The sequence below is a fragment of the Oncorhynchus masou genome, unplaced genomic scaffold (genome assembly GCF_036934945.1).
Source record: "Oncorhynchus masou masou isolate Uvic2021 unplaced genomic scaffold, UVic_Omas_1.1 unplaced_scaffold_596, whole genome shotgun sequence".
Classification (NCBI taxonomy): Eukaryota; Metazoa; Chordata; class Actinopteri; order Salmoniformes; family Salmonidae; genus Oncorhynchus; species Oncorhynchus masou.
Window position 1 is genome coordinate 486,562 of NW_027012384.1, and position 12,417 is coordinate 498,978.

The 12,417-nt window shown below is 48.6% G+C and overlaps 1 protein-coding gene across 1 annotated transcript in view; it reads left to right on the top strand.

Annotated features, from left to right (window-relative positions):
- Positions 1–12,217, top strand: part of LOC135536333 (receptor-type tyrosine-protein phosphatase O-like) — a 140,783-nt gene extending 128,566 nt beyond the window's left edge. Inside the window, exons 21-24 of the mRNA XM_064962688.1 lie at positions 107–364; positions 4,154–4,308; positions 10,978–11,113; positions 12,102–12,217. Coding sequence (XP_064818760.1) covers positions 107–364; positions 4,154–4,308; positions 10,978–11,113; positions 12,102–12,203 — 651 coding nt within the window. The 3' untranslated portion in view covers positions 12,204–12,217. The remainder of the gene's footprint in view (positions 1–106; positions 365–4,153; positions 4,309–10,977; positions 11,114–12,101) is intronic.
- Positions 12,218–12,417: the final 200 nt, after the last annotated feature.

Sequence of the window (12,417 nt, forward strand, 5' to 3'; positions counted from 1 at the left end):
CCCTCCAGGGTTATAAATCACCCAGAGAGTACATCGCTACCCAGGGCCCCCTGCCTGAGACCTGAACCTCAACAGTAACCATAACCCTGGTTGTCTCCCCCTCCAGGGTTATAAATCACCCAGAGAGTACATCGCTACCCAGGGCCCCCTGCCTGAGACGAGGAACGACTTCTGGAACATGATCCTGCAGCAGAAGAGCCACATCATTGTGATGCTGACGCAGTGTAACGAGAGACGCAGGGTGAAGTGTGACCACTACTGGCCATTCACAGATGAGCCGGTGACCTACGGAGAGATCAGTGTTGAGATGCTGTCGGAGACAGAGTCACCAGAGTGGACCATAAGGAACTTCAGACTGGGATATGTGAGTGGATCGACAGCATCACATGACAAACAAACAACACTGAGAGTTTAACCAACCAAACAACTCTAGTTGCACGAGAACTACTTTTAACAATTCACACTGAACATATATTATTTAGTATATGGTAAGACAAGATTAAAACAAGAATAGTCTGATGGGTGACAATATTAGCGTATCACTTGTGAATCATGTCCAGCATGAGAAACAACTAAGGTTAGTATCACACCTCATGTAGTCTAGTCCTATATGTTTTAATAAGGTTAGTATCACACCTCATGTAGTCTAGTCCATAGTCCTATATGTTTTAATAATGTTAGTATCACACCTCATGTAGTCTAGTCCATAGTCCTATATGTTTTAATAAGGTTAGTATCACACCTCATGTAGTCTAGTCCATAGTCCTATATGTTTTAATAAGGTTAGTATCACACCTCATGTAGTCTAGTCCATAGTCCTATAAGGTTAGTATCACACCTCATGTAGTCTAGTCCATAGTCCTATAAGGTTAGTATCACACCTCATGTAGTCTAGCCCATAGTCCTATATGTTTTAATAAGGTTAGTATCACACCTCATGTAGTCTAGCCCATAGTCCTATAAGGTTAGTATCACACCTCATGTAGTCTAGCCCATAGTCCTATAAGGTTAGTATCACACCTCATGTAGTCTAGCCCATAGTCCTATAAGGTTAGTATCACACCTCATGTAGTCTAGCCCATAGTCCTATATGTTTTAATAAGGTTAGTATCACACCTCATGTAGTCTAGTCCATAGTCCTATAAGGTTAGTATCACACCTCATGTAGTCTAGTCCATAGTCCTATAAGGTTAGTATCACACCTCATGTAGTCTAGTCCATAGTCCTATAAGGTTAGTATCACACCTCATGTAGTCTAGTCCATAGTCCTATATGTTTTAATAAGGTTAGTATCACACCTCATGTAGTCTAGTCCATAGTCCTATATGTTTTAATAAGGTTAGTATCACACCTCTTGTAGTCTAGTCCATAGTCCTATAAGGTTAGTATCACACCTCATGTAGTCTAGTCCATAGTCCTATAAGGTTAGTATCACACCTCATGTAGTCTAGCCCATAGTCCTATAAGGTTAGTATCACACCTCATGTAGTCTAGCCCATAGTCCTATATGTTTTAATAAGGTTAGTATCACACCTCATGTAGTCTAGTCCATAGTCCTATATGTTTTAATAAGGTTAGTATCACACCTCTTGTAGTCTAGTCCATAGTCCTATAAGGTTAGTATCATACATCATGTAGTCTAGTCCATAGTCCTATAAGGTTAGTATCACACCTCATGTAGTCTAGTCCATAGTCCTATATGTTTTAATAAGGTTAGTATCACACCTCTTGTAGTCTAGTCCATAGTCCTATAAGGTTAGTATCACACCTCATGTAGTCTAGCCCATAGTCCTATAAGGTTAGTATCACACCTCATGTAGTCTAGTCCATAGTCCTATAAGGTTAGTATCACACCTCATGTAGTCTAGCCCATAGTCCTATATGTTTTAATAAGGTTAGTATCACACCTCATGTAGTCTAGCCCATAGTCCTATATGTTTTAATAAGGCTAGTATCACCTCATGTAGTCTAGTCCATAGTCCTATAAGGTTAGTATCACACCTCATGTAGTCTAGGTGTGATAAGTTGGGTGAATTTTGAAGGCCTCCTTGCTCACACACGCCTTTTCAGTTCTGCCCACAAATGTTCTATGGGATTGAGGTGAGGGCTTTGTGTTGGCCACTCCAATACCTTGACTTTGTTGTCCTTAAGCCATTTTGCCACAACTTTGGAAGTATGCTTGGGGTCATTGTCCATTTGGAAGACCCATTTAAGACCTAGCTTTAACTTCCTGACTGATGTCTTGAGATGTTGCTTCAATATATCCACATAATTTTCTTTCCTCATGATGCCATCTATTTTGTGAAGTGCACCCCCACAACGTGATGCTGCCACCCCCGCAACGTGATGCTGCCACCCCCGCAACGTGATGCTGCCACCCCCGCAACGTGATGCTGCCACCCCCACAACGTGATGCTGCCACCCCTACAACGTGATGCTGCCACACCCACAACGTGATGCTGCCACCCCACAACATGATGCTGCCACCCCCACAACATGATGCTGCCACCCCTAGAACATGATGCTGCCATCCCCACAACATAATGCTTCCATCCCCACAACGTGATGCTGCCACCCCCACAACATGATGCTGCCACCCCCACAACATGATGCTGCCACCCCTAGAACATGATGCTGCCATCCCCACAACATAATGCTTCCATCCCCACAACGTGATGCTGCCACCCCTACAACGTGATGCTGCCACCCCACAACGTGATGCTGCCACCCCCACAACGTGATGCTGCCACCCCACAACATGATGCTGCCACCCCCACAACATGATGCTGCCACCCCTAGAACATGATGCTGCCACCCCACAACATGATGCTGCCATCCCCACAACGTGATGCTGCCACCCCTACAACGTGATGCTGCCACCCCTAGAACATGATGCTGCCACCCCACAACATGATGCTGCCACCCCTAGAACATGATGCTGCCACCCCACAACATGATGCTGCCACCCCTAGAACACGATGCTGCCACCCCACAACATGATGCTGCCATCCCCACAACGTGATGCTGCCACCCCTACAACGTGATGCTGCCACCCCCACAACATGATGCTGCCACCCCTACAACATGATGCTGCCACTCCCACAACATGATGCTGCCACCCCCACATTATGCTGCCACCCCCACAACGTGATGCTGCCACCCCTACAACGTGATGCTGCCACCCCACAACGTGATGCTGCCACCCCTACAACGTGATGCTGCCACCCCACAACATGATGCTGCCACTCCCACAACATGATGCTGCCACCCCCACAACATTATGCTGCCACCCCCACAACGTGATGCTGCCACCCCTACAACGTGATGCTGCCACCCCACAACGTGATGCTGCCACCCCTACAACGTGATGCTGCCACCCCACAACATGATGCTGCCACCCCTAGAACATGATGCTGCCACCCCACAACATGATGCTGCCACCCCTAGAACATGATGCTGCCACCCCACAACGTGATGCTGCCATCCCCACAACGTGATGCTGCCACCCCCACAACGTGATGCTGCCACCCCTACAACGTGATGCTGCCAGCCCCACAACATGCTGCTGCCACCCCACAACATGATGCTGCCACCCCTAGAACATGCTGCCACCCCACAACGTGATGCTGCCACCCCCACAACATGATGCTGCCACCCCTACAACATGATGCTGCCACTCCCACAACATGATGCTGCCACCCCCACAACATTATGCTGCCACCCCCACAACGTGATGCTGCCATCCCCACAACATGATGCTGCCACCCCCACAACGTGATGCTGCCACCCCACAACGTGATGCTGCCACCTCCACAACGTGATGCTGCCACCCCCACAACGTGATGCTGCCACCCCCACAACGTGATGCTGCCATCCCCACAACATGATGCTGCCACCCCCACAACATGATGTTGCCATCCCCACAACATGATGCTGCCATCCCCACAACATGATGCTGCCACCCCCACAACATGATGCTGCCACTCCCGTACTTCACGGTTGGGGTGGTGTTCTTTGGCTTGCAAGTCTCCCCCTCTTTAGGAGGTGGAGGAGGTGCCCTGCTGCTAGCTAGACCCGGATGGAGAGATCTGATGTATACTGATCCATCAGCCTTGTCTAACTGTCTGTCTTTCCGTGGTGTCGCCCCCTGCAGGCTGACGAGTCTCAGGACGTCCTCCATCTCAACTACACGTCCTGGCCGGACCACGGTGTCCCCACGGTCAACGCCATCGATAGCATCCTGCAGTTCGTACACATCGTCCGCCAGCAGGCCAACCGCACCAAAGAACCCATTGTGGTTCACTGCAGGTACGTACAGGGTCTACCAGGGACATGTTACTCAGACAGAGTTGTGTGGTTCACTGCAGGTACGTACAGGGTCTACCAGGCTCAACCACAGGGGCCATGCTGTCAGCTGCTCAGTCCTGACCCTCTTTCGGTAGAAAACTGGGTTACATTCAATATGCCCTCGGTGGATGTAAAACTCAGCAAAAACCTGTAAAACAAGCAAACGTCAATGAATTTATTTTAAAAAGCATTAAAAGCCTGTTTCACAACCGGCCGTGATTGGGAGAGCCACAGGGCTGCACACACTTGGCCCGGCGTCGTCCGGGTTTGGCCGGTGGAGGCCATCATTGTAAATAAGAATTTGTTCTTAACTGACTTGTTGAATAAAGTTTCAATATAATAAAACATGTATTTGACAGTTCTGCTCTGTCTGTATCAAATGATATAAAGGAAATGTCATCCACATATGAAACCCAAATGGAAGCCAGTAGGCCTTAGAGAAACAGCCTTCAGACCAAACTTCCAGTCCACATATGAAAACCAAATGGAAGCCAGTAGGTCTTAGAGAAACAGCCTTCAGGCCAAACTTCCAGTCAACATATGAAACCCAAATGGAAGCCAGTAGGCCTTAGAGAAACAGCCTTCAGACCAAACTTCCAGTCTACACAAGTAGTAATCCACAAGGTAACTAACACTTAACAAAACAACTCTGTTTCCTTTGAGAAGATTGTCACTTGTAAAGAATTGAGAAAACCAGGCCTATAAATAGTTTCCTAGTAACAAACGTTTCTCTATAGTTACACTCTTTCACTGCATTGATGAGAGTCAACCATGTTGTCTTCAGCTGTCAAGTCCTTTCCAATCAGTGCAGAGGCAACTGAGCCACTCAAACCATAGTGAGATATCAAACGGTTATCAGAGGTTATTAATGAGTTTACAGTGCCATGTCTCTCCACAGTGCTCTCCACAGTGCTCTCCACTAACAGGATGTTGTGTCTCTCCACAGTGCTGGTGTCTCTCCACTAACAGGATGTTGTGTCTCTCCACAGTGCTGGTGTCTCTCCACTAACAGGATGTTGTGTCTCTCCACAGTGCTGGTGTCTCTCCACTAACAGGATGTTGTGTCTTCCACAGTGCTGGTTTCTCTCCACTAACAGGATGTTGTGTCTCTCCACAGTGCTGGTGTCTCTCCACTAACAGGATGTTGTGTCTCTCCACTAACAGGATGTTGTGTCTCTCCACTAACAGGATGTTGTGTCTCTCCACAGTGCTGGTGTCTCTCCACTAACAGGATGTTGTGTCTCTCCACTAACAGGATGTTGTGTCTCTCCACTAACAGGATGTTGTGTCTCTCCACTAACAGGATGTCGTGTCTCTCCACTAACAGGATGTTGTGTCTCTCCACTAACAGGATGTTGTGTCTCTCCACTAACAGGATGTTGTGTCTCTCCACAGTGCTGGTGTCTCTCCACTAACAGGATGTTGTGTCTCTCCACTAACAGGATGTTGTGTCTCTCCACTAACAGGATGTTGTGTCTCTCCACTAACAGGATGTTGTGTCTCTCCACTAACAGGATGTTGTGTCTCTCCACTAACAGGATGTTGTGTCTCTCCACTAACAGGATGTCGTGTCTCTCCACTAACAGGATGTTGTGTCTCTCCACTAACAGGATGTTGTGTCTCTCCACAGTGCTGGTGTCTCTCCACTAACAGGATGTTGTGTCTCTCCACTAACAGGATGTTGTGTCTCTCCACTAACAGGATGTTGTGTCTCTCCACAGTGCTGGTGTCTCTCCACTAACAGGATGTTGTGTCTCTCCACAGTGCTGGTGTCTCTCCACTAACAGGATGTTGTGTCTTCCACAGTGCTGGTGTCTCTCCACTAACAGGATGTTGTGTCTCTCCACTAACAGGATGTTGTGTCTCTCCACAGTGCTGGTGTCTCTCCACTAACAGGATGTTGTGTTGTCTCCACTAACAGGATGTCGTGTCTCTCCACTAACAGGATGTTGTGTCTCTCCACTAACAGGATGTTGTGTCTCTCCACTAACAGGATGTTGTGTCTCTCCACAGTGCTGGTGTCTCTCCACTAACAGGATGTTGTGTCTCTCCACAGTGCTGGTGTCTCTCCACTAACAGGATGTTGTGTCTCTCCACAGTGCTGGTGTCTCTCCACTAACAGGATGTTGTGTCTCTCCACTAGCAGGATGTTGTGTCTCTCCACTAACAGGATGTTGTGTTTCTCCACAGTGCTGGTGTCTCTCCACAGTGCTGGTGTCTCTCCACTAACAGGATGTTGTGTCTCTCCACTAACAGGATGTTGTGTTGTCTCCACTAACAGGATGTCGTGTCTCTCCACTAACAGGATGTTGTGTCTCTCCACTAACAGGATGTTGTGTCTCTCCACAGTGCTGGTGTCTCTCCACTAACAGGATGTTGTGTCTCTCCACTAACAGGATGTCGTGTCTCTCCACAGTGCTGGTGTCTCTCCACTAACAGGATGTTGTGTCTCTCCACTAACAGGATGTTGTGTCTCCACTAACAGGATGTTGTGTTGTCTCCACAGTGCTGGTGTCTCTCCACTAACAGGATGTTGTGTCTCTCCACTAACAGGATGTTGTGTCTCTCCACTAACAGGATGTTGTGTCTCTCCACTAACAGGATGTCGTGTCTCTCCACTAACAGGATGTTGTGTCTCCACTAACAGGATGTTGTGTCTCTCCACTAACAGGATGTTGTGTCTCTCCACTAACAGGATGTCGTGTCTCTCCACTAACAGGATGTTGTGTCTCCACTAACAGGATGTTGTGTCTCCACTAACAGGATGTTGTGTCTCTCCACTAACAGGATGTTGTGTCTCTCCACTAACAGGATGTCGTGTCTCTCCACTAACAGGATGTTATGTCTTCCACAGTGCTGGTGTCTCCACTAACAGGATGTTGTGTCTTCCACAGTGCTGGTGTCTCCACTAACAGGATGTTGTGTCTTCCACAGTGCTGGTGTCTCCACTAACAGGATGTTGTGTCTCTCCACAGTGCTGGTGTCTCTCCACTAACAGGATGTCGTGTCTCTCCACAGTGCTGGTGTCTCTCCACTAACAGGATGTTGTGTCTCTCCACAGTGCTGGTGTCTCTCCACTAACAGGATGTTGTGTCTCTCCACAGTGCTGGTGTCTCTCCACTAACAGGATGTCGTGTCTCTCCACTAACAGGATGTTGTGTCTCTCCACTAACAGGATGTTGTGTCTCTCCACAGTGCTGGTGTCTCTCCACTAACAGGATGTTGTGTCTCTTCACAGTGCTGGTGTCTCTCCACTAACAGGATGTTGTGTTGTCTCCACAGTGCTGGTGTCTCTCCACTAACAGGATGTTGTGTTGTCTCCACAGTGCTGGTGTCTCTCCACTAACAGGATGTTGTGTTGTCTCCACAGTGCTGGTGTCTCTCCACTAACAGGATGTTGTGTTGTCGCCACAGTGCTGGTGTCTCTCCACTAACAGGATGTTGTGTTGTCTCCACAGTGCTGGTGTCTCTCCACTAACAGGATGTTGTGTTGTCGCCACAGTGCTGGTGTCTCTCCACTAACAGGATGTTGTGTCTCTCCACTAACAGGATGTTGTGTCTTCCACAGTGCTGGTTTCTCTCCACTAACAGGATGTTGTGTCTCTCCACAGTGCTGGTGTCTCTCCACTAACAGGATGTTGTGTCTCTCCACTAACAGGATGTTGTGTCTCTCCACTAACAGGATGTTGTGTTGTCTCCACAGTGCTGGTGTCTCTCCACTAACAGGATGTTGTGTCTCTCCACTAACAGGATGTTGTGTCTCTCCACTAACAGGATGTTGTGTTGTCGCCACAGTGCTGGTGTCTCTCCACTAACAGGATGTTGTGTCTCTCCACTAACAGGATGTTGTGTCTTCCACAGTGCTGGTGTCTCTCCACTAACAGGATGTTGTGTCTCTCCACTAACAGGATGTTGTGTCTCTCCACTAACAGGATGTTGTGTCTCTCCACTAACAGGATGTTGTGTTGTCTCCACAGTGCTGGTGTCTCACCACTAACAGGATGTTGTGTTGTCTCCACAGTGCTGGTGTCTCTCCACTAACAGGATGTTGTGTTGTCTCCACAGTGCTGGTGTCTCACCACTAACAGGATGTTGTGTCTCTCCACTAACAGGATGTTGTGTTGTCTCCACAGTGCTGGTGTCTCTCCACTAACAGGATGTTGTGTTGTCTCCACAGTGCTGGTGTCTCCACTAACAGGATGTTGTGTCTTCCACAGTGCTGGTGTCTCTCCACTAACAGGATGTTGTGTCTCTCCACTAACAGGATGTTGTGTCTCTCCACAGTGCTGGTGTCTCTCCACTAACAGGATGTTGTGTTGTCTCCACTAACAGGATGTCGTGTCTCTCCACTAACAGGATGTTGTGTCTCTCCACTAACAGGATGTTGTGTCTCTCCACTAACAGGATGTTGTGTCTCTCCACAGTGCTGGTGTCTCTCCACTAACAGGATGTTGTGTCTCTCCACAGTGCTGGTGTCTCTCCACTAACAGGATGTTGTGTCTCTCCACAGTGCTGGTGTCTCTCCACTAACAGGATGTTGTGTCTCTCCACTAGCAGGATGTTGTGTCTCTCCACTAACAGGATGTTGTGTTTCTCCACAGTGCTGGTGTCTCTCCACAGTGCTGGTGTCTCTCCACTAACAGGATGTTGTGTCTCTCCACTAACAGGATGTTGTGTTGTCTCCACTAACAGGATGTCGTGTCTCTCCACTAACAGGATGTTGTGTCTCTCCACTAACAGGATGTTGTGTCTCTCCACAGTGCTGGTGTCTCTCCACTAACAGGATGTTGTGTCTCTCCACTAACAGGATGTCGTGTCTCTCCACAGTGCTGGTGTCTCTCCACTAACAGGATGTTGTGTCTCTCCACTAACAGGATGTTGTGTCTCCACTAACAGGATGTTGTGTTGTCTCCACAGTGCTGGTGTCTCTCCACTAACAGGATGTTGTGTCTCTCCACTAACAGGATGTTGTGTCTCTCCACTAACAGGATGTTGTGTCTCTCCACTAACAGGATGTCGTGTCTCTCCACTAACAGGATGTTGTGTCTCCACTAACAGGATGTTGTGTCTCTCCACTAACAGGATGTTGTGTCTCTCCACTAACAGGATGTCGTGTCTCTCCACTAACAGGATGTTGTGTCTCCACTAACAGGATGTTGTGTCTCCACTAACAGGATGTTGTGTCTCTCCACTAACAGGATGTTGTGTCTCTCCACTAACAGGATGTCGTGTCTCTCCACTAACAGGATGTTATGTCTTCCACAGTGCTGGTGTCTCCACTAACAGGATGTTGTGTCTTCCACAGTGCTGGTGTCTCCACTAACAGGATGTTGTGTCTTCCACAGTGCTGGTGTCTCCACTAACAGGATGTTGTGTCTCTCCACAGTGCTGGTGTCTCTCCACTAACAGGATGTCGTGTCTCTCCACAGTGCTGGTGTCTCTCCACTAACAGGATGTTGTGTCTCTCCACAGTGCTGGTGTCTCTCCACTAACAGGATGTTGTGTCTCTCCACAGTGCTGGTGTCTCTCCACTAACAGGATGTCGTGTCTCTCCACTAACAGGATGTTGTGTCTCTCCACTAACAGGATGTTGTGTCTCTCCACAGTGCTGGTGTCTCTCCACTAACAGGATGTTGTGTCTCTTCACAGTGCTGGTGTCTCTCCACTAACAGGATGTTGTGTTGTCTCCACAGTGCTGGTGTCTCTCCACTAACAGGATGTTGTGTTGTCTCCACAGTGCTGGTGTCTCTCCACTAACAGGATGTTGTGTTGTCTCCACAGTGCTGGTGTCTCTCCACTAACAGGATGTTGTGTTGTCGCCACAGTGCTGGTGTCTCTCCACTAACAGGATGTTGTGTTGTCTCCACAGTGCTGGTGTCTCTCCACTAACAGGATGTTGTGTTGTCGCCACAGTGCTGGTGTCTCTCCACTAACAGGATGTTGTGTCTCTCCACTAACAGGATGTTGTGTCTTCCACAGTGCTGGTTTCTCTCCACTAACAGGATGTTGTGTCTCTCCACAGTGCTGGTGTCTCTCCACTAACAGGATGTTGTGTCTCTCCACTAACAGGATGTTGTGTCTCTCCACTAACAGGATGTTGTGTTGTCTCCACAGTGCTGGTGTCTCTCCACTAACAGGATGTTGTGTCTCTCCACTAACAGGATGTTGTGTCTCTCCACTAACAGGATGTTGTGTTGTCGCCACAGTGCTGGTGTCTCTCCACTAACAGGATGTTGTGTCTCTCCACTAACAGGATGTTGTGTCTTCCACAGTGCTGGTGTCTCTCCACTAACAGGATGTTGTGTCTCTCCACTAACAGGATGTTGTGTCTCTCCACTAACAGGATGTTGTGTCTCTCCACTAACAGGATGTTGTGTTGTCTCCACAGTGCTGGTGTCTCACCACTAACAGGATGTTGTGTTGTCTCCACAGTGCTGGTGTCTCTCCACTAACAGGATGTTGTGTTGTCTCCACAGTGCTGGTGTCTCACCACTAACAGGATGTTGTGTCTCTCCACTAACAGGATGTTGTGTTGTCTCCACAGTGCTGGTGTCTCTCCACTAACAGGATGTTGTGTTGTCTCCACAGTGCTGGTGTCTCCACTAACAGGATGTTGTGTTGTCTCCACAGTGCTGGTGTGGGCCGGACAGGGACCTTCATCGCTCTGGACCGACTGATGCAGCACATCAGAGAACATGAGTATACTGACATCCTGGGTATGGTGTCTGAGATGAGGTCTCATCGACTCTCCATGGTCCAGACAGAGGTAAGAGACAGTCCCAGTGGGGTTTAAGGGTTAGGATCTGAGATGAGGTCTCATCCACTCTCCATGGTCCAGACAGAGGTAAGAGACAGTCCCAGTGGGGTTTAAGGGTTAGGATCTGAGATGAGGTCTCATCGACTCTCCATGGTCCAGACAGAGGTAAGAGACAGTCCCAGTGGGGGTTAAGGGTTAGGATCTGAGATGAGGTCTCATCCACTCTCCATGGTCCAGACAGAGGTAAGAGACAGTCCCAGTGGGGTTTAAGGGTTAGGATCTGAGATGAGGTCTCATCCACTCTCCATGGTCCAGACAGAGGTAAGAGACAGTCCCAGTGGGGGTTAGGGTTAGGATCTGAGATGAGGTCTCATCCACTCTCCATGGTCCAGACAGAGGTAAGAGACAGTCCCAGTGGGGTTTAAGGGTTAGGATCTGAGATGAGGTCTCATTGACTCTCCATGGTCCAGACAGAGGTAAGAGACAGTCCCAGTGGGGTTTAAGGGTTAGGATCTGAGATGAGGTCTCATCCACTCTCCATGGTCCAGACAGAGGTAAGAGACAGTCCCAGTGGGGTTTAAGGGTTAGGATCTGAGATGAGGTCTCATCCACTCTCCATGGTCCAGACAGAGGTAAGAGACAGTCCCAGTGGGGGTTAAGGGTTAGGATCTGAGATGAGGTCTCATCGACTCTCCATGGTCCAGACAGAGGTAAGAGACAGTCCCAGTGGGGGTTAAGGGTTAGGATCTGAGATGAGGTCTCATCGACTCTCCCTGGTCCAGACAGAGGTTAGACTCTGTCTCCTTTCCCCCTCAGACCGAGGTACTGTAGGGCCCCATCTGGTCTCTGGTCTGAACTAGGGCACTATGGGGAATAGGGCTCTGGTCAGAACTAGGGCACTATATAGGGAATAGGGTGCTATTTCAGACATACTTGTGCACTGTCACGAAAACATTCTTCTGTTGACATTCTTCCTGTATGACGTCACTTCCTGTAGGAGCAGTATGTGTTCATCCACCAGTGTGTCCTGCTGATGTGGAAGAAGAAGACACAGTCCATCACCAGTGATGTCATCTACGAGAACATCAGCAAGTCCTAGTGACGCCACCTGCACAACGTAAGAATCTGTGAATCTATGGCCACCCCTCTGAATATATAGACACCCCTCTGAATATATAGACACCCTGTGAATATCTAGACACCCCTCTGAATATATAGACACTGCTCTGAATATATAGACACCCCTCTGAATATATAGACACCCCTCTGAATCTATAGACACCCCTCTGAATCTATAGACACCCCTCTGAATC